This window comes from Galendromus occidentalis, unplaced genomic scaffold (genome assembly GCF_000255335.2).
Source record: "Galendromus occidentalis unplaced genomic scaffold, Mocc_1.1 scf7180000077170, whole genome shotgun sequence".
Classification (NCBI taxonomy): domain Eukaryota; kingdom Metazoa; phylum Arthropoda; class Arachnida; order Mesostigmata; family Phytoseiidae; genus Galendromus; species Galendromus occidentalis.
This window is the reverse complement of record NW_003805158.1, coordinates 222685-240612: the sequence shown is the minus strand read 5'-3', so window position 1 is coordinate 240612 and position 17928 is coordinate 222685. Positions and strand designations below refer to the sequence as shown.

Genomic DNA, 17928 nt, shown 5'->3' with positions numbered 1-17928 from the left:
CGACCGTTTCTCACGCTGACTGCGATTCTATCTGTGTTCCAGGTCTCACAAGGTCAGATCCTACAGGATGCTGGAGGTCAGCAGTACATTCTCGTGCCTTCGTCGCAGGCTCTCTAGGAGTGAGCACCCCTATGAATGAAGGAGGATATCGAAGTTCTGTGGATGAGAATTCCGCATAGTACTTGTAAAAATATAACTTCGCCCGAGAGACTTAGCACTGCGAACGAAATGACACTTCGTGAAAGAATATCAACGTACACGATCGACAAGAAAACCTATGATAGCTCATGATACGAAAATTCATTGTCTCGGATTGCCTGCAACTCCTCCATCACTGTAGTATTAAGCGAAGAAGCGAAACGGGGATAGAATGCATGAATCAAATTACTAGCTCGGTTCCCTTGATCGCTCGTTTTCCTTGTTCGTCAGTCCCAAAAGTCGAGAAACGGCCGCAGAGAAGGAATATCACTTGGTTAATCTTCTGGTATACTACACTTAGCCAAGAAGAAGTGTTTCCCCCTGTACTCGACAATCATTCTCGGGATCGGATGATGATTGCGCAGGATCTTTCTCGAACGTAACACACGCTGAGTTTTGTGATCAAGGAGGGGAGGCTGGCCCTTTGATATGACACGATTGTTGATTCAGTTCATGTCATGTCTTCAGGAGACAATTACTGTGGTTCCCTCCTAGAATGAACAATGACCGACAGCCCGGAATGAGGCGAAAAATCATTGTGCCGCCGTTCTAGATCAGAGCGGACTAGGCGCATGGTATTTTGGCGGTGGAGAACTAGGTTATCGATGCTCACGTACCGTCTCCTACACTGAATTGTAAAATAAATTAATTACCCAATAAACATTTATACTCAGATTCATTCATTCTGGTCTACATGTATCTGGTGTACGAGGTCTCAAAATGAACATGCGCGTATTTACAATGGCTTTCGTGCGCGCAGTAGACCTTGGCAGATTTTCAAATCTCACCCAGAGACGGAATGTTCTTCTTCAACAGTACCTCCTGTTGGTGGATCCGGCCTACGCTAGTCTCGTCGGCTCTGAAAGAGTCCATCAATGACGAACTTGACCCGAACGGTTTCCTGAACAGCTGTAGAACACACCCGAATCTTTCCGACATCTCTAGCCTTACAGAATTTCCGGAATCCGAATGCCGCTGGAGGATCCCGGCGGGAGCATCGAGGCAGAGCGAGAATGTATCACTACCACGAAGTCGAGTAAGGCGAGTAGCTTGCGGAGCTCACCTAATTGAAGGACGACATCGAGTTCGCTCGGGAACATCATCATAAAAAAATAACGGCTCGAATTATTAGGCTATGACGTGAATCTCACAGCTCCAGTAATGACCGACGACGCGGATATATAGTCCGATTCCGATGTCTCTCCTTCCCCTCGCCCGTGGAAAAAGTCCACAGACGATCAGGGCAAGGAAACAAAAGCATCCCTGGGACTAAAATCTCATATCGAAAACGACCGACTAGTACGTTTCTGTGAGATTCGGTCAGCAGACAGACTGTGCTGTTACACCCCGCACCGGCAACGACTCCGACCATGAACCTCACCTATGACTCCCCAAAGTCTACTGTGAACAAGGGACTCCAGAGAAATTTTAGCGTCGCTGACCCCAACATTGCTCGATTTCCCCGTCAGGAAACGGCACATTATCAAATGAACCATGGATCGCAAGCCTTTAGCTCGACATCCGACGTCCGTTATCTCTCTTTCGAAGCGCGTCTGGGGAAGGTATTCCGCCGAATGCATGCGTCTGGAAGGAGACGACGTTGCGCGAACAGTCGAAGGCCAGAGGAACAAGAAAATAAATCGACTTTGGTTTAAGGGAGCAACCAGAAGTGCAAAGCGCACATGGATTGAAAGTCTGGGACTTTCTCTTTCGCTCAGTTTTCGAAATCGACCGGAACTCTTACAGAGATATTATCGCGAGGGAGCATTGTTCGAATCAGGGAGATGATATCTGTGGGAAGCGATCAGGGTGCGAAAATACTTCCCGGTTACCTAAACGAGGAAACGAGACGCGACCAGATCGATCCCAGATGAAAAATTGTAACTTTCGATTCTGGCCGTGTGCATAATGCGATCTGTTTGAAGACCCGTTACGGAGACGGCCTCCTGAAATCATGGAGTAGATCAGTGTGCTTGTAATCGATCCGGGGCAGCGGGAGAGACGGGTGGGTCTGGACCGTCTCGACGATCTTTGTCTCAAAATGCGACGCTGCCTTTTGTGGTTGAAGTTAACTTGCTAAGAACAACTGTACAATTGTCTAAGCCAGAATCTGCGGTCGCAGTGCTCTTCACTCGTCAGATGGCTCAAAATGTCGCGACGAATCTCCTAGGTCACCCAAGATTTTCATCAAGACAGATGACACTGCGCGGGCAATCCACTTCTCTAGTCATAGACCCTTATCAAAAGTCGCCAAAATAGGCGAGGCTAGGCTCGAGACGCCGCAATTCATCTGTAGGAAATCTCGAGGGTTGCGAGATTCTACCCCATCGCGAAACTTCCTGCAGGGAAAAACTGCAGCTTCGGTAATACGCTGTCCTGGTCTCGGTCAGACCTTTTCCGGCGAATTCCCGACTCGGGAAAGACTAGACTCGGGATGTCGCCGTTCAAGTCGACGGAAATCGAGCGGTACGAGGTCGCCTCCGCTGCAGTGACCGGATTCCGGCAGCTACGAGATTGCACCCGTAGTTCCCTGAAGGAAACTGTGCCGGATCAAACGGACAAGTTCCACCGGGAGAATTCAGAACTTTTCCGGAACATCGAACAATAACCATTGTTCCAATAGGGTTTAGGAAAAACGTTCCTGTCGCGCTCTTGCGCCTGTGTCGGATGCAGGAAAATCCAGTGGAGAAAAGAGGATCTCCGATGCATTCGGTCCGCTCTCCCGGGAACTGGCGGAGCAGACTCGCCGAAATCGCTTGGGCTCAATACAGCGAGCAGTCTGCAAGAATTCAACGGCATAAGACAGTTTCCAACCCCCTCACGCGGAGTCGTGAGCTTGGGTGCGAAACTGGCCCGACTCAAAGGACTCAAAGGGTATGACCGAAGATGTTATCCAGGACCAGTGTCAGAGTCGACTTATCACTTTGGCTCAGAAGCGAGTTTCCCCGTATCCAAAAGCGGCCGCAACCCCGTCTTCTGGGTCGTCTGGCCTAGCTAGCGAGGGAAAACGCAACTGCTCCCGACGCAATGACGTCAATGAATCGTGAACAAGCGACCGTATGTCGCCGTCGCCGGCCAGCTTCTAGGACATAGCGTGTCAGAAAAGTCATTGGATCATTCTTCCCTACGACGGGTCTCGAGACGCCGCTCCAAACTCCGTCGACTACGTCCCCTTGGACCTCTCACTGTCGGATGATGGGTTCCGAAATCGGATGCGCTCGGATCATGTGCGATGAACATGCGCCAGTGAGCGAGCTCGTCCGATTTTGGGGAACCCCAAAGCAAACTTTCGGCACCGACTGATCGAATTAGGCATCGACGGGCAGAGCAAAGATTTGAAGAAACCACTAATCACGCGTCCATGATAGTTTGCTGTAGGAACTGACAGACGGCGAGCTCCAACGGGCACCCCGAAGCGAGGCGTACTCTGACCCTGATGGCGTATCGCTGCCCACCCTCGGGGATAGACGGGTGCGATGATGACCCGACATGGAATTCATTTGAAGAACCAATCGACGCGCGAGCTGCTCGGCGGCGAGTTGGAACGTATCTCGATCTGCTTATCGATCCGTCGACGCCGAAGCGCAAGACGATTGATGGATCTGCGGGCTGAGAGGATCGAGATTCGTATCTCGGTCTCTCGATGCTCGAGCTCGTGGAAGAGTTTACAATTTTCGATGACTCTTCCTCGTACCCCATGAAAGCCGGATCTTCGCATACCGTATCGCCAAACAGAAAAGGAAACGGCAAGAGACGGCTTATCGTTCTGCCTCATCGTTGCGCTCTACGTCAGCCGACAAAGATCTTGAGGTCTGGCCGCCGTGAGCAAAACCATTTGCTTCTGAAAGTTGCCCCTCCTCCTCTCCAGATGGCCGAGAGGAGGATTCTGCTCTTCAAAAGACTGAGGGGTGATGGCGGGCGAGCTGAAGACCCGTGGACGAGCCATTATAGTTCTGTCAGCCTAACATGCTAAACTCTAGCACGATGCAGAACCAACAGACTTACTTGCAGCGGCTGTTTTCTATGAAAGACCCGCGAACGAAAGACTGGACTACGTTGACGGATGCGCGTTACATTGCAGCCCTCCTACTCGCGTACCTGTACATGGCCAAGATCTGGGGTCCCAGGTTCATGAAGGACCGCAAGCCCTACGAGCTCAGCCGACTCATCCAAGTGTACAACGTGTTCCAAGTGCTCGCCAACGTCTACTTCTGCTCGAGAATCGCCTACATCGCCTACGCCAAGCTCGGATACTCACCTTACTGCCAGGGGCTAAACTACGCGAACGACAAAGACTCGATCGCTCTGCTCGAGCATCTCTACTATTATCTCCTGGTCCGGATTGTCGATTTCGCGGACACGCTCTTTTTCGTGCTCAAGAAAAAGTTCACGCACATCACTCAGCTGCACGTGATCCATCATACGATTGTTGTGTTCTCGGGCTGGCAGTTCATGCAATTCGGAGCCGACGGACAATCAGTGCTCGGAGTGTGTCTCAATTCCACGATTCACGTCATCATGTACTCGTACTACTTCCTCGCTTCCCTCGGACCCCAAGTGCAGAAGTACCTCTCGTGGAAAAAGTACCTCACCACCATACAGATCGTGCAGTTCTTCATCATGATCGGCCACGGACTGATCCCGGCCTTCGTCGACTGCGGCTATCCGAGAATCCTGCTTTCTCTGGCACTCCCGCAAGTTTTCCTCATACTGGTGCTCTTCATCAACTTCTACGTCAAGTCCTACGTCGTGAAGAGCAAGCGTATGCCAGCACACGCAGTTGGCGGAGAGGGGGCTCCTCCGAAGAAGGTGCAATAGGTCGTTCCGCGAGTCGATGGGATGAGACATCTTCTGAAATGAGCTCGATCCGACGACGTTCCACCAGGAGTATTCCTCCTAGGAATCACTTCACTAGACACATACTCATTATTTCATCTTGAACGGATATCACTCTACGCATCAGAGGATTTCAAGCTCACAGTACTTTGTACCGTATATGGCGGGTCGCGTCAGCTCCACGCAGTGGAATCCGTAGCGATCCACAAGAACACTTTTTCTCATCTGAAATTCGGATACATCTGCATAATGTCACCGAGTTTCCCTCGAAACCTTGAACAGGGTCTCCCAAAGCAGTCAGGGACTCCCCGCGTGCATGTTCTCTACTTGTAGGAACTGGCCAAATGGGTGCGGTGTTGTTCTCGGATACGCTTCGTATCGAATTAGATAGCCTCGACGAGCAAGAAGCGAAAACAGAGCGGAGACCCGTTGGCGGAACGGCTCCGCCGTCGCCGGTGCTCGATGAGGACGTTCGGGGGAAGCTTTGATGGTGCCGTAGAATGCCCAGTAAACAATGAAAGCAAGCATGTAGTATTCCGCCGAAATCAGCAGCTCAAATGTGATTTATGGAGGAGGCCACCACTAGTTTGAGGTGGGCAGTCACGGAAATTCGGAATCGTTCCTCAATTCGGCCTCTACGGGAGAGACTCGAAGTGTGATGGGACTCGATCTCACAAAAGGAGTAAAATGTAGGCATTCTTTCTAGAAACACAATAGACGATGTTCGCTCGAAATAAACATTCTTCCGTCTTAGGATAGGTTTCTTCGATTGATCCAGCTTCGAAACAAAGGGAAGGATGCTCTCGACTCCTTGGCCAGGACGTGTTGAGTGCCCCCCAAGCTCACGCTCGCTCCAGAAATCGTCACTGCTGCATGCTCGTCATGCCTAGGGATCAGCTCCGACGTGAGAGAGATGTTTCGAAATTCCATGCCGCACGGGCTCCATTTACGTAAGCGTAGACGTAGTGGTCGCGTTCCTATTCAGATCCTCCTCGTCGGTTCATTTATGATGCCGCTAAACGAGGAGCGTTTGGCACCGGATTCGGGCAGATTCATGCGTTTTTCCCGGTTTGGCTACAGACGGACATGTTAGATGAAGTATCGTGTGTCACACGTACCGTCAGCATTCACCTCGCATTGCGTTCCAACGGGGCGCTCAGTCGCGCTTCCAGAACTACTGCGTCTGCCCAGACCAGCACGGCCGAGAGGAAACCGAAAAAGGATCTCGGAGCCTCCGTGGGAAATCTTAGCGTCGGGAGAGCGAGAAGCATCGGAATGGTCTATGCCAAGAGTTTCTTACGCCGCTATTATCTCAATTCCGCGTCTTGATCCGGTTCCCTTGACAATGACGGAAAGTGATGATGAGTCCAGGGATAAAGAGCATCTTGGCGCGACGCAGAAGGTTTGAAAAGGAGGAGCAAAACAATCCACAGCGCCCTCCTCTCAGCTCCCACGTGGTGGCAGAGAACGCGCGTTCGAAACCGCGCTATGATGACGAATTTGTGATATCCTTCAGGTTACTTGCACGGGTTTTTCGGGGAGGCTCGTACTCATCTTGAGATATCAACACCTCCAAAGAATCAGTGATGAAGCATCCGCTCGACTTTCATGTCGTTGCGAAATGTTCGACGACCAAAGCCAGGGTCGGTGAGTTCCAGGCCATCATGTCATTTCCGGAATGAGGGACTCGTCAGATCCTGCGTCGTGGTCCCGGTGTAATTAGGACGACCAGTCTGGGTCTCTCGGATCGTGCGGCGACCAGATCCGAAGTCATGAGAGAAGCTGTCACTTCGTCGTGATTGGCTCCATTTTCCAGCTGATCGATGACGTCCAGGCCGATCAACGTCCTAGTAGAAGGACCCTTGCATTCGCCCCGACTGTCATTACATGAATTCGACTTTTATGGATCGTAGGTATGAGTTTCGACAGAGATAAATGTGACTGACGATGCGAAAATCCTAGGGAGCCTCAAACTGCCGCATGCCACGGTCTCAACGCCGGTGTTCATGCCTGTGGGAACTCAGGGCACCCTCAAAGGTCTTCTGCCAGAGCAGATCGAAGAACAAAATTGTAACCTCATCCTCGCGAATACATATCATCTGGGGATGAGACCCGGAACCGAAGTTCTCAACAAGGCTCAAGGTCTGCACAACTTCATGCGGTGGAAAAACGCGCTGCTGACCGTGAGTTTCCATTTCTAGACTGGGCATGTTATGTATCAAGGACGATCAATGGTGAAAGGGAAGAAAAGAAAATCTATGGTTGCGATCGTCGAAACTCACAGCGAAGATTCGTCGTCATGACATGCAGGTAGACAGCGGGCATGATCGTAGGTACCTCGCGACATCCGCCGCGTATGGTGGTCTTAAATGGCTACGTTGATCGTCGGCTACATTTGGGTTGCTCAGAACGCTCGCTACTCAGCAGAGACCCCTCTTGGCAATTGGTCTGTCCGCTTCAGAAACATCTTAAGGTCGACACAGCTATTCTGATTTCCTCCGGCGCGGATTGGATTTTTAGCTTTCCCGCACGGAACCATCACAGTAACTTGGAAGAGCGTTCCGTAAAAGAACCTTGGCCCGCCTCTCTAATGTGACCAGTATTCTTAGCTTGCCTGCGCGACACAATGCCCGGCTTCCACATCATCAAGTGATCCGTTGGAACAATGTAGCACCTCACAGTTGCTCATCATACATACATATTATGTTTTCTGCATTACTTTTGATGCTTTTGGAAGCTTGCGGATCGCTGCTCCCTTTTCGGTCGCATGTTCAGGGTCCGGATGGGGGGATCGAGGCAGCGGCTCCAGCGTTAGTTTTCCCCGACGTCAAGGATGCCATCATGGATCGATCTAGAAGAAAAAGTCTTTCTTCTGTTCGTAGGACAGCGGAGGTTTCCAAATGGTGAGCCTCTTGAAATTCTCCGAGCTCACCGAGGAAGGGGTGAAGTTTGTGTCTCCGTATGATAAAAGGGAAATTCTGCTGACGCCCGAAAAATCGATGGAGATTCAGAATGCGATCGGAGCAGACATAATGATGCAGCTCGACGATGTTGTCAGCAGTTTGATCGACGACAGAGCCAGGGTAGAGCTCGCTATGGAGCGCAGCGTACGGTACGTTCTCTTGGGAAAAGCCTACGGGCCGGATGCGAGACGCGTTCCGGGTTACTTTTGAATTCACGTTCCACTTGTCACGTATGCTTCGGGACACCGGTAACGGTCCATTTCATGAAAGTTTTTGCTCTGGAAATGAATGTCTCGTTGCAGATGGTTGGATCGGAGTCTCGAAGCGCACCGAAACAAGGATAAGCAGAATCTGTACCCAATCGTGCAAGGCGGGCTCCATCCCGATTTAAGGAAGGTTTGCGCCGAAAGTAAGTTCGGCGTCATTCCCCAGCGCCGAAACGCATATAGGACAGTCACGAAGCGTGCCCTACACATCACGATTCCTCTCCCCGCAGAGTTGTTGGAGCGATACGTCGCTGGATACGCGATCGGGGGTCTCAGTGGAGGCGAATCGAAAGAGGATTTCTGGAGGATGGTCGACCTCTCAACGGACTATCTGCCTGATGAGAAACCTCGCTATCTCATGGGAGTCGGGTTCGCGGTAGATCTGGTCGTCTGCGCTGCGTTGGGGTGAGTTTTCCTGCTTCTCCCGTTACAAAATTCTCACGGGATGATGATGGAAACGTCGGCCTGCGGAGGATCGCTTGAGCACCCGGCAGAGTGACCCGTTCTAGGAATCGATCTCGCTCCTTCAGATGCGATCAATTCGATTGTGTTTACCCCACGCGGACGGCTCGCTTCGGGAGTGCTCTCGTCGAAGGCGGTCATGTCCTCCCTCTACACAGAAGCGTTTATGCGGAAGATTTTCGTCCGATCGAAGAAAACTGCCCCTGCAACACCTGCACAAACTACACGAGGGCTTTTCTCCATCATACAGTGAGAAGAGAGACCGTGGCATGTCACCTCGTGTCCGTTCACAACGTCAACTTCCAGGTAAAAGCTATTCGTCTCCATCAAATTCTAGGGCATTCGCTTCAATTTGTTGCAACGTCCGAGGACATCCGAGCTGTTCTGTTCTCTCCAGCATCTCGTTCAAAGGAGACTCTCGTCCTGAATCTAAATATTGCTCCCGCAGATGAGACTAATGTCTTCCATCCGCGAAGCCATCATAGAAGATCGATTTCCGCAGTTCATTCGGAAGTTCATGAAGAAAGCCTATCCCAATGGAATCTATCCCGCGTGGATCGTGGCAGCGCTGGCGAAGGTTAATGTGAATTTGTCTGCGGGAAGCACATAGACTCTCCCCCATGGGTCGACACGGGCCGCGTGTCAGAACTTGTATAAGCTTGATTTCGATGGAAACATTTCAAAGAACGCTCCCGATGGTAATATATAGTCTACAATAAACAAACACCCCTCACGACTATTCAAAGCCCTGCCATCGCGGACGGTTTTCCCCGTGAGCAAATTATAAGAAGTAACTCTCAAGTCGAGACGGGTCGGGTTTCCCCGAGGAACCATTGAAGTTCCCTCTCTAATGGTTCCCCGCAGAGGCCCTGAGGTAGCCTCGCATGTAATAACAGGCGAATCAACCACGGAGTGATGGGAGGATTGTGACCGACTCGGCAATTCTCACACCGATCGAATCTCGTCCGATGGTAGGGGCGCCTCGCGCCGAATCCTCTGACGCGGGCAGACCGGGAATAGGGAGCACCACAGAGCCCTCCCCTCTCCTCGGCCATGTCCGGAAGATAGGTTTCGGCACGACTTCCGTGTGATACTAAGCAGCGAGCAATGCTCGTTGACGATTTCCGAGCTGACAACGAGATTTCGCTTCCAATGAAGTCACGTCCAGTCCGGAATGGTTTTCCAGTATATACTTAGTTCCACGAGATCGCCAAATCTAGGACGGTGTTCCGAGAGAGAGAACGCAGCAGTGGAGACAAATCAGACATTGGCTGTTTTTATTTTTCGAGATTCCACAAGTAAAGAGACCTCGAAGGTTTCCGAGAATTAATATGGATCGTCGGTTTCGGGAACCTGTGAAGGATCGAAAGTTTCAGGGAAAGGAGGGCGTAGAAATATAAGAACCGTCTTGGATCACAACAATACTCCCCCACGGGGAGGGGACCCCTTTTGACCGAGCGTAGTCGAAGTTTCCATAAAAATAGATATCGGGTAAAAGTCGCGAAAACACACTTTAGACTTCATGGGAAAGGTGCGAGATAATTCCCTGACAGTTGCGGGTGATAGCCACGAATGCTCAGAAATCCAGAGATTATGAGAAAATCCAGTCTTTGGTCAATCCGATATTCCGTGGGGACTAGTTTCTGAGGATTTTGAATCTTTCGATATAATGGACGCGATTCCAAAGAATGAGGCCCGGAGAGCATTTCAAGAGCTCGACGAATAGCTCTGAAAGCCCCGGTATCGAGCTCGGCGTTGACTTCAGATTACAGATAGTACACTACAGCTACATATACCTAGAGAACACAGATTAATCCCTCGGAAAACTCTGAATCAGTCTCAGTAATCGTTTGCTTGCTGGGTCTCGGGCGCTGGCTTGTATTGGGCCCAGCGAGCGCTTTCCGGGTTTTGAAGAACTTCTGCCGACAATAAGGGTCGCCTTCACACAAACACAACGTGACAACATTGATATAACGGTGGAATCTGCGAAGCGTCCCACTACCGAGATCGAGTCTTCAAAGCGCAGATTGTGTTCTGACGATACGCATAGATGGACTGCTTGGTCGGTAGGATCGCTCACGGCCGGGGGGGCGGGCTGGCCGATGAAGCGCGGAAAGTCACATATGGAGGGGATGCCTGGCAACGCTGATTTCTCAGGATGGGCATAAAAGAAAACGCATCATCTCGAAGACTTTCGGCATATTCGTCTATTGATGCTGACGACATTTTAGAAATCATTGTGAAATTAGTAAATCTTCTACACTGAATGAGCTTTTTTTCTCCATCCACGAAAAGGGCAGAACTCATCCCAGCGAATTTCAGCTTTCTCACTATCAGCTCCAGAAAAAAACGTCAGCAACACAGTCAGTCGAAGCTTGAACTTGGGCTTGAGATCTTTGTGACCTGTTCTCGCAAGCCACTACGGTAGCCTTCGGAGGCGGTGAATTGTCGAGCTTGCACTCAAACGAAGCCTGCGGGTGATTCTTGTGGTTTTGGAACGCTTGATTTGGGAAGCAAACAGATGCATCCGACGAAGTGCGTTAGTGACTTGAGTCCAAACATCATCTACTCCATCGCCGTATCGGCGAAGTCTGTGCTCATCTCGTATCCACCTCCGCCGCCCATATCACCACCGTCGTAGTCTCCTCCGCCACCACCACCTCCTCCCCCGTAGGTTCCGTAGCCGCCGTAATGGTGTCCGCTGTTTCCGTGGTTTCCCATCATGTAACCGAGCAGGCCTCCGGTGGCAGCACCGGCGGCAAATCCTCCTAAGCCGGCACCGAGAGCATTACCCCCACCTCTGCTGGGGGCGGCCATGGGCGCAGCCATCGGAGCAGCGTAACCTACAAAATAGTTCAAGTCAGGAAGTCGGTCTCAACCGGTGGGAGCAAGTTCTCTATTTTGATTCGAAGCCTGGGATGCATAGTTTCCGGAACGGGTCGTTCTCCGCGGAGCTATTGAGCTCCGTTCAGCCTCCGGGCAATGGAATATCAGATTCGCTTCAGAGCAAGAATTGTCTTCTGGGCCGTCAAAACTGATTGCAGTTCAGAGCCTAATCTCACCTGGTTGTGCATAGCCTGGATTGAAGCCAGGCTGGGCGGGATAGGCCCCCCCACCGCCGTACAATCCTCCCTGTTGACCAGGGGGAGCTCCGATAACGACTCCCGAGGATTCGCTTCCGCGTCGACAAGCCTTAGCGATCGCGCAGACGATGACGACGGCAATGATGATCATGATGATCGGCACAATGTAGGAGAATGGGCTCTTCGAATGAGAGTCCGATGAATGGTACGGCGGCGTTAAATTCCTTCGGCTTCCAGAACCACTCGAACCTCCGCCTAGGGGGGAACGGAAAGTAAGTTTCTGATGTCTTCCATAATTTCAGATAAACATTGTCATTGGATAATATTCATCATTCGTGACCAGGAGATGCCTCATTCAATTCAGTAATGTTTATTAATCAGGGTATGGGGGTCCTTACTCGCTCGTCCACCTAGTCCATAATCCAAGACGCAACTTCCAGCGAGAATGTATTCGCGGTCTCCTTCGGTAAAGGCTTCGCATCGAACTCTCGTGTTCTCTAATTTTCTGCCTCTTTGAACGTTCGCCTCGCACTTCCAGCTCACAGTGGCCCCATCGGAACCTTTGTTCTCGCATTGTGCTGACGTCGGAAGTTCTCCGTAACAGCCGGTGATGCAACTGAAAAGCGAGGGTTGGATCCTTGACGTCTGACGGCTTTCGCACAGTCGTTTTCCGTAGATATTACATCGCTTGATACGTTTCGTAGCTCGACGGTGCTCAACACAAATTTGCCAGCACGAGATTCGGAGTAAGAGCTCCGGATGCCGAGCTCTGAACTCACAGATACGATTCTTCGAAGATTTCTGAGGCAATCAGACTGTGGGTTCGCTCCTGACTTTCTCGGAACTCACTTAAGTTGTTGAATGGGTGTTGTTCTCATTCGAGTGGCGAGTTTTCCGGCTTTAAACGTCAGGAACTTTATATCCTGGAGCTTTATCTTGAGACTCTCAGTCTGCGAAAGGGCCACGAGAATCGGTGAGCTCGTCGCGCTGTTGACGGGAATGATCACGGCGGTCGTCGGATGAGCATCTTCACCGTAAACGGTCGCTGACACAAGCAGCACGGATAATAAGAAGAACTCCATCGTCGGTCTCTGTGGAATCAATTCGAGGGTTAGTGACACACATAGGCACGATTGCGAGGAGATATCATGAGTTTCAGGGAATCTTTCTCGTGACATGACAGTAGGGAACATCCCTGATTTATCTGTCGGGTACTCCCGCTCGACCTGAAACGTCGGTCAGTTCGGATTGGGCTTCGCAAAGAATCGCGTATCCCATGAAAAACCGCGTTATTGACTGCGGTTGTCCGCGGTCGTCCACGGAGTCCCATGTTGAGGGAAAACCGCAGCAATGGTTGATAATCGCGGTCGCGAAGCCTAGCCTGGACCGCACTCCTTCGAATGAGGGGATATTCGATCATGTTCATCAATTATTATCCAGAGATCGGAGAGATTTGAGAATAGAGTCGGTGCAACGAGCCGCGAGTCGGAGAGTCATGCAGAGCCGTAGCCGAGACACTGCTTTCGAGCTTCTAACCGGAACGATCCGTTTTTCCATATTCAAAGATCGTCCACCGCAATAATGTGACCCGAAAATCATTCGCGTCGACGGAAATACCGTGGATTGGGCGTAGAAAGTTTCAAAGCGCCTCCCACATCCACGGGCGTCCGCTCACGATTGCTCCACTGTCAGATTCCAGCATGGGCACGCTTGGGACGGATCGAGGCGGATTCAACTTGATCAATGTCTCTGCTACTGACTTTCCGAGGTTCCGTCGTCGGCAGATAAGATAGATTCTCCGACTCCCGAAATGAGGGAGAATCTTTCAGGATAATTAATTCCACCACGAGGTAGATTTCACGGTTTTATGGAAGGCTCGCGGAAATCGAACGATGCGAAGAAAAATTGTCGAGCCACAAGCTCATCAGGCAGAGAGAGAACCAGAGTCCCGCACATGGATCGATTCAGAGACCTTGACATCGTGATCTCTCTGCGAAAACAGCTGACGGGGCGTCTCACGAAGCTCTCATTCGAAATCAAGCATATAGTCACTGAAAGACCGTCGTCACAAGCGTTTTGTGTCAAGCGACAACACTCTGATCTCGCCTCCCAGGGCATCTGGAACTCTGGCGTAATGAAGCCTGGAAGCAATACTCGTAATCTTCGAATGGAGCGTCTGTGACCGGCATATCATAGGGAGGATACTCAAAAGTTCCTTCACCAAGAGCCCCCGTGCCTCGATGTCATCCCTTCATAGCTTTCTTCCCAGCTTTCGGGGTCTTCTCTTCAACTTCCGGGACTTCCAGGAGCTGATTCCGTCTTTGGACACACTCCGTGTGGATCGCTCGAGTACAACACGCGAGCCCCCTCAATGGCCGAGGGTCTACGCACGCGGCGCTTGCGAGGCACAAAATAGGGCTGAGCAGAAAATCGACCGAAGACCGCAGACGATCTGACGCTTGTCATTTCCTAGCGTTGTCAGACGACGAGGAAGCGGCCCCCACTAACGCTCGAGTCCACCAGGAGCACCGAAGGTGTTGTCCTCCAAGCTACCTGTCGATAATGCTACCGGGAAGGCTTCATCGAAAATGCCTCGACCGGTGCCATTGCGACACAGAAGTCCATCGCGCGAGCAGAAAACGTGGTATCTCGGAGAAGGCGCAGGGAATTCAGTTCCGCGGGGTGGGCGGGAGGCCCCTATGACGCTTTCGGAAACGTTCTGCAGGTGCTATCGATGGACTCAATGAGGTCGGGATCAGGATCTGACTGAGACGACAGCTCCTGATCATCTCGGATCGAAACTCCAAAGAGCAGGAGCAAGCTCTGGGAGACACCGAGCCAGAAAACGCCTCAATGATTCGGTGAGTCGTGGCTTTACTGCCCTGGAGGCATCTCGTGTCACCCCTGTAATCTCCGCGGTCTTTTACATGCGACAGACTTACAGGTTCAATTTGGTCGTAACATTGCCGCGCACGACTTCCCAAGCCTTCACTCGCGTTGCCGCTCAAGAGAGACGGAACAACTCGTCGATGAAAAATTCGTTCGCTGCTCCGCTGATCCCGCATGCCTCCAATCAGCGAGATAAACGATATTTATCGGTGTGAGTTTCGTTTTGAATACCAATTTGCGCTCGGTATAGACGTATCTTCGAGTTTTCGCTGCCTACGAACGTTCACTGATACTCGGGGATTTTCCGCTGCTAGGGGTATGTTCGGCACATGTAGCTCACTCCCATGACTGAGTCTTGGTCTGAAAAAATGTGAGGAAGCTCGCCGCGAGCTCGGGTTGCGGATGCGTCAGGGTTGAGTCCGTAAAGGACAGTTGGTTTCTTCCCCCATATCCAAATAAAATTCCGGAAACATCCGTGGCTTCAGCTCTCCTGAGATCGCTCCGGTAGAACTTCGCGAAGAATCATTCCTGCCCAAGGAGCACGCAATCCTTGCATTGAATGTTCGAATTCTCAATTACAGAGGAAGAATGTTCCAGAAATGATTGACCCATGAGCTCCAAGGCGATAGATTTGGAGAGACCTCCGCCGCGAAAGGCCAGTGAACAGGTGCGACAATGAGTTGACACTTGACATCAATTTCAAAACTCAGAGCGGGTGTCAACACCACCGAGCATATCGACTTTTTCGACGCATGAGATGCACTGCATCATGCTGTAAATCAACCGGGAATTTCTCTCCATGATGACTCACTTTCGTATCCCACGTGAAAGCAGCCGGAAGCGATCGCAAGCATTCAGCGCGTGGCAGAGCTTTATCAAATGTCCCATTCGATAGGTTCGGCGCTTCCGGAATTCTCGAGGGATGCTCAGCGATCCAAAATATTCATAACTCCGCCAGAGAGAGAGAGAAGGCTGCGTCCCGACGAGCGCCCTCGATGTGCTTTCCGAGTTTCCGATGACACCGTTTGATCAACCGTCTAGCTGCTTCTCGAATGGCCGAGAATGCGCCCAGGAAGACCCTCAATCCGTACGCAAACACACCGATGGAACGGACGTTCCAGTGCGAGACGGACGACGGCACGTCGAGTTCCTCCCCCGACTGGACTGGTGCGCATTTCAGAGCGTGATCGTAGTTTCCAAGTGACCGAAAACGGGGTAGCCGTCTATCGATTCGGAGCTACGCCGAAACGAGACCGAACTGCGAGTCATCGAATATTTGGAAAGAACGCAGACAACGAGCACAGTTACTCACGTCCGATGTGACGACGAGTCGTTGAAGTTTCTAATTGTCAGACAACACCGAGAACGAGCTGAGCAGCTGTCCGTTCGTCGATTCTTCTTCTATGCTTCTAGCGAGAGCAGCGGCGCCATCAACAACAAAAGAGCCGAGCTGCGGTATACAGCGATACTGCGAACGTGCAGTCTCGACTCGAGACTGTTGCTACGGCAGATTCCGATTTTCTTATCTTCGAACGTCGCTCCGTCACCGTAGTCACACGTAAGCGGAAACTTAGCGTCTTCAAAATATCCAGGGCCAACCACAACACCACCGATTGGTTTCACTCGTTACCTCGTCGGCTACACGGTGGAAGCAACTGTTGCAGTTTATCCACCGGATCCGTTGGAGTGGATTCGAGTCTTTTCTATTGAATCTGTTTCACTTATGTCAGCTCGAAGAAGTCTGCCCGCTAAGTTATACTGACGTTTTTCGCCTCCTCCTTCTCCTCCTCTCATGAGAGATGTCCGTCGGTTGCGTCGGCACCAACGATCGTAATCGTGGCTGCAGTGGGTAGGCCACAACAGACCGACACCGATCGTCACAAGCGCAGTACAGGTCGCGATTGTCTCTCGAATGAGCTCCTAGGGTATGATCGGGCTCCACAAGTGAAAGGAACGACCGTCTCAATCACTACGGTGCGAAGCGCTGCCGCTGACTCACGAGCTCACTCACTCTCTAACACCGAAGTAACAGGAGACTACGCATGATGTTCTACCACCGAAACCCTCTCCCATTCTTCAATTTGTTCACTTGCGCATCGTATGGGACATTTAGTCTTCGGAGTCCCGCTACTTCACGACTCGGGGTCGGGTTCTGGCGGAAAACACCGGAAGATGCCTGGATCCCTTCGATGAATTCTTTTCGAGTATTTTAGAGACCGTCGCTCGAGAACGCTGATACCAGTACCGAGCGGGCGGCTCTGAGCGGGTGCGCGACCCCGTGCGGCGCAAGCCTGCGCCGGAGCTCTGTCGGGGCGGCGCAAGGTCTGAGCCGCGAGGACAGATCGATTCCTGCGAAGAGTGAGAGGCTTTCTCGGAACTTATAAAATTGTAAGAGAGCAGCTCGTGTTCTCCCGCTTCTGAAAGAGGGCAGCTGATATTGGACTATCTCGTGGCGGACAGTTTCTCACATCCATTCGGATGCGTCGGGGCGCATGACTAATCTTCTAAACTTCTGGAAGGAGTCAGAGTGATATCTTGTCCTTCGCTCCGCCTGCATTCAGATGACTCGACGACGAGCAACGTGTCTTTACTCGCTCCGGACACGTCGCCACAGAAGAGATCGAATTTTTCCTCCTAGTCGCTGCTCCACAGAACTATCGGAAGAATCTGCGGTTTCCGGGATTCAGGACATCGGTACCCCGGGCTTCTCTCGTTTTAATTTCCCGTTTGAAACCCCGAACTGTCGTCCTATGACAGAGTCCTCCTTAAGCAGTCAGAGCCATATTCGTCGAGTGGATTCTGGTGATATTCTATCAGCGTAGGTCACCGCGAAATCTCCTCTGATTCCTTGCGGCACGATCTCAAAGGCTCTACACTCCGCATCATACTTCTACTAAGCGAATGAATTCAGATCTTGAATTCCTTGATCTTTTAATCTTTCCTGAATTGGAATCTCTTTGATCCGAATTCGATGACTTCGCGGGAATCGCTGTGGCCCGTCTCGGCTGCCAGCGGTGGTCGTGCATGAAGGTAGCCGTGCCTGTGTCGGGACTTCGGGAAAGTCCCAGCTGACTGATCGGAGGGGAGCCATCGAAGTTGAACCTGACATAGGCGATTGTGCTAACCAATAAGAAAGGGAGCAACCCGACAACGCTCCTGATAAGACGCATGCAACCCGGCTTCCACCAAACTTGCGATCATTCGTCGCGACTTGGAGAGAGGTTTCCGGCC

The 17928-nt window shown here is 51.4% G+C and overlaps 3 protein-coding genes across 3 annotated transcripts; 2 read left to right on the top strand and 1 right to left on the bottom strand.

The window, feature by feature from the left end:
• The first annotated feature begins 4129 nt into the window (after positions 1 to 4129).
• Positions 4130 to 5781, top strand: LOC100902349 (elongation of very long chain fatty acids protein AAEL008004). The gene has a single exon (XM_003741383.2). It carries the CDS (start codon positions 4165 to 4167, stop codon positions 5014 to 5016), a length of 852 nt encoding a protein of 283 aa, XP_003741431.1. The 5' UTR covers positions 4130 to 4164; the 3' UTR covers positions 5017 to 5781.
• An 839-nt stretch (positions 5782 to 6620) lies between these two features.
• Positions 6621 to 9461, top strand: Tgt (tRNA-guanine transglycosylase). Its single transcript, XM_003741381.1, has 7 exons — positions 6621 to 6681; positions 6997 to 7217; positions 7917 to 8146; positions 8300 to 8406; positions 8494 to 8668; positions 8794 to 9031; positions 9174 to 9461. The coding sequence occupies exons 1-7, from the start codon at positions 6621 to 6623 to the stop codon at positions 9333 to 9335; spliced, it is 1194 nt and encodes a 397-aa protein (XP_003741429.1). The 3' UTR covers positions 9336 to 9461.
• Positions 9462 to 10667: 1206 nt separating this feature from the next.
• On the bottom strand, positions 10668 to 16425 carry LOC100902208 (store-operated calcium entry-associated regulatory factor). Its single transcript, XM_003741382.2, has 5 exons — positions 16328 to 16425; positions 12658 to 12899; positions 12207 to 12424; positions 11788 to 12063; positions 10668 to 11568 (listed from the first exon to the last, which is right to left on the bottom strand). The coding sequence occupies exons 2-5, from the start codon at positions 12888 to 12890 to the stop codon at positions 11291 to 11293; spliced, it is 1005 nt and encodes a 334-aa protein (XP_003741430.1). The 5' UTR covers positions 12891 to 12899; positions 16328 to 16425; the 3' UTR covers positions 10668 to 11290.
• Between the last annotated feature and the right edge of the window lie 1503 nt (positions 16426 to 17928).

Coding starts and splice junctions, on each gene's coding strand:
- LOC100902349 (XM_003741383.2), top strand. CDS start 4,165: ATGCTAAACTCTAGCACGATGCAGAACCAACAGACTTACTTGCAGCGG.
- Tgt (XM_003741381.1), top strand. CDS start 6,621: ATGAAGCATCCGCTCGACTTTCATGTCGTTGCGAAATGTTCGACGACC. Junction 7,218..7,916: donor GGAAAAACGCGCTGCTGACC/GTGAGTTTCCAT, acceptor TTCTGTTCGTAG/GACAGCGGAGGTTTCCAAAT. Junction 9,032..9,173: donor TTCACAACGTCAACTTCCAG/GTAAAAGCTATT, acceptor TTGCTCCCGCAG/ATGAGACTAATGTCTTCCAT.
- LOC100902208 (XM_003741382.2), bottom strand. CDS start 12,890: ATGGAGTTCTTCTTATTATCCGTGCTGCTTGTGTCAGCGACCGTTTAC. Junction 12,064..12,206: donor TGGACTAGGTGGACGAGCGA/GTAAGGACCCCC, acceptor GTTCCCCCCTAG/GCGGAGGTTCGAGTGGTTCT. Junction 11,569..11,787: donor TCCAGGCTATGCACAACCAG/GTGAGATTAGGC, acceptor ACTATTTTGTAG/GTTACGCTGCTCCGATGGCT.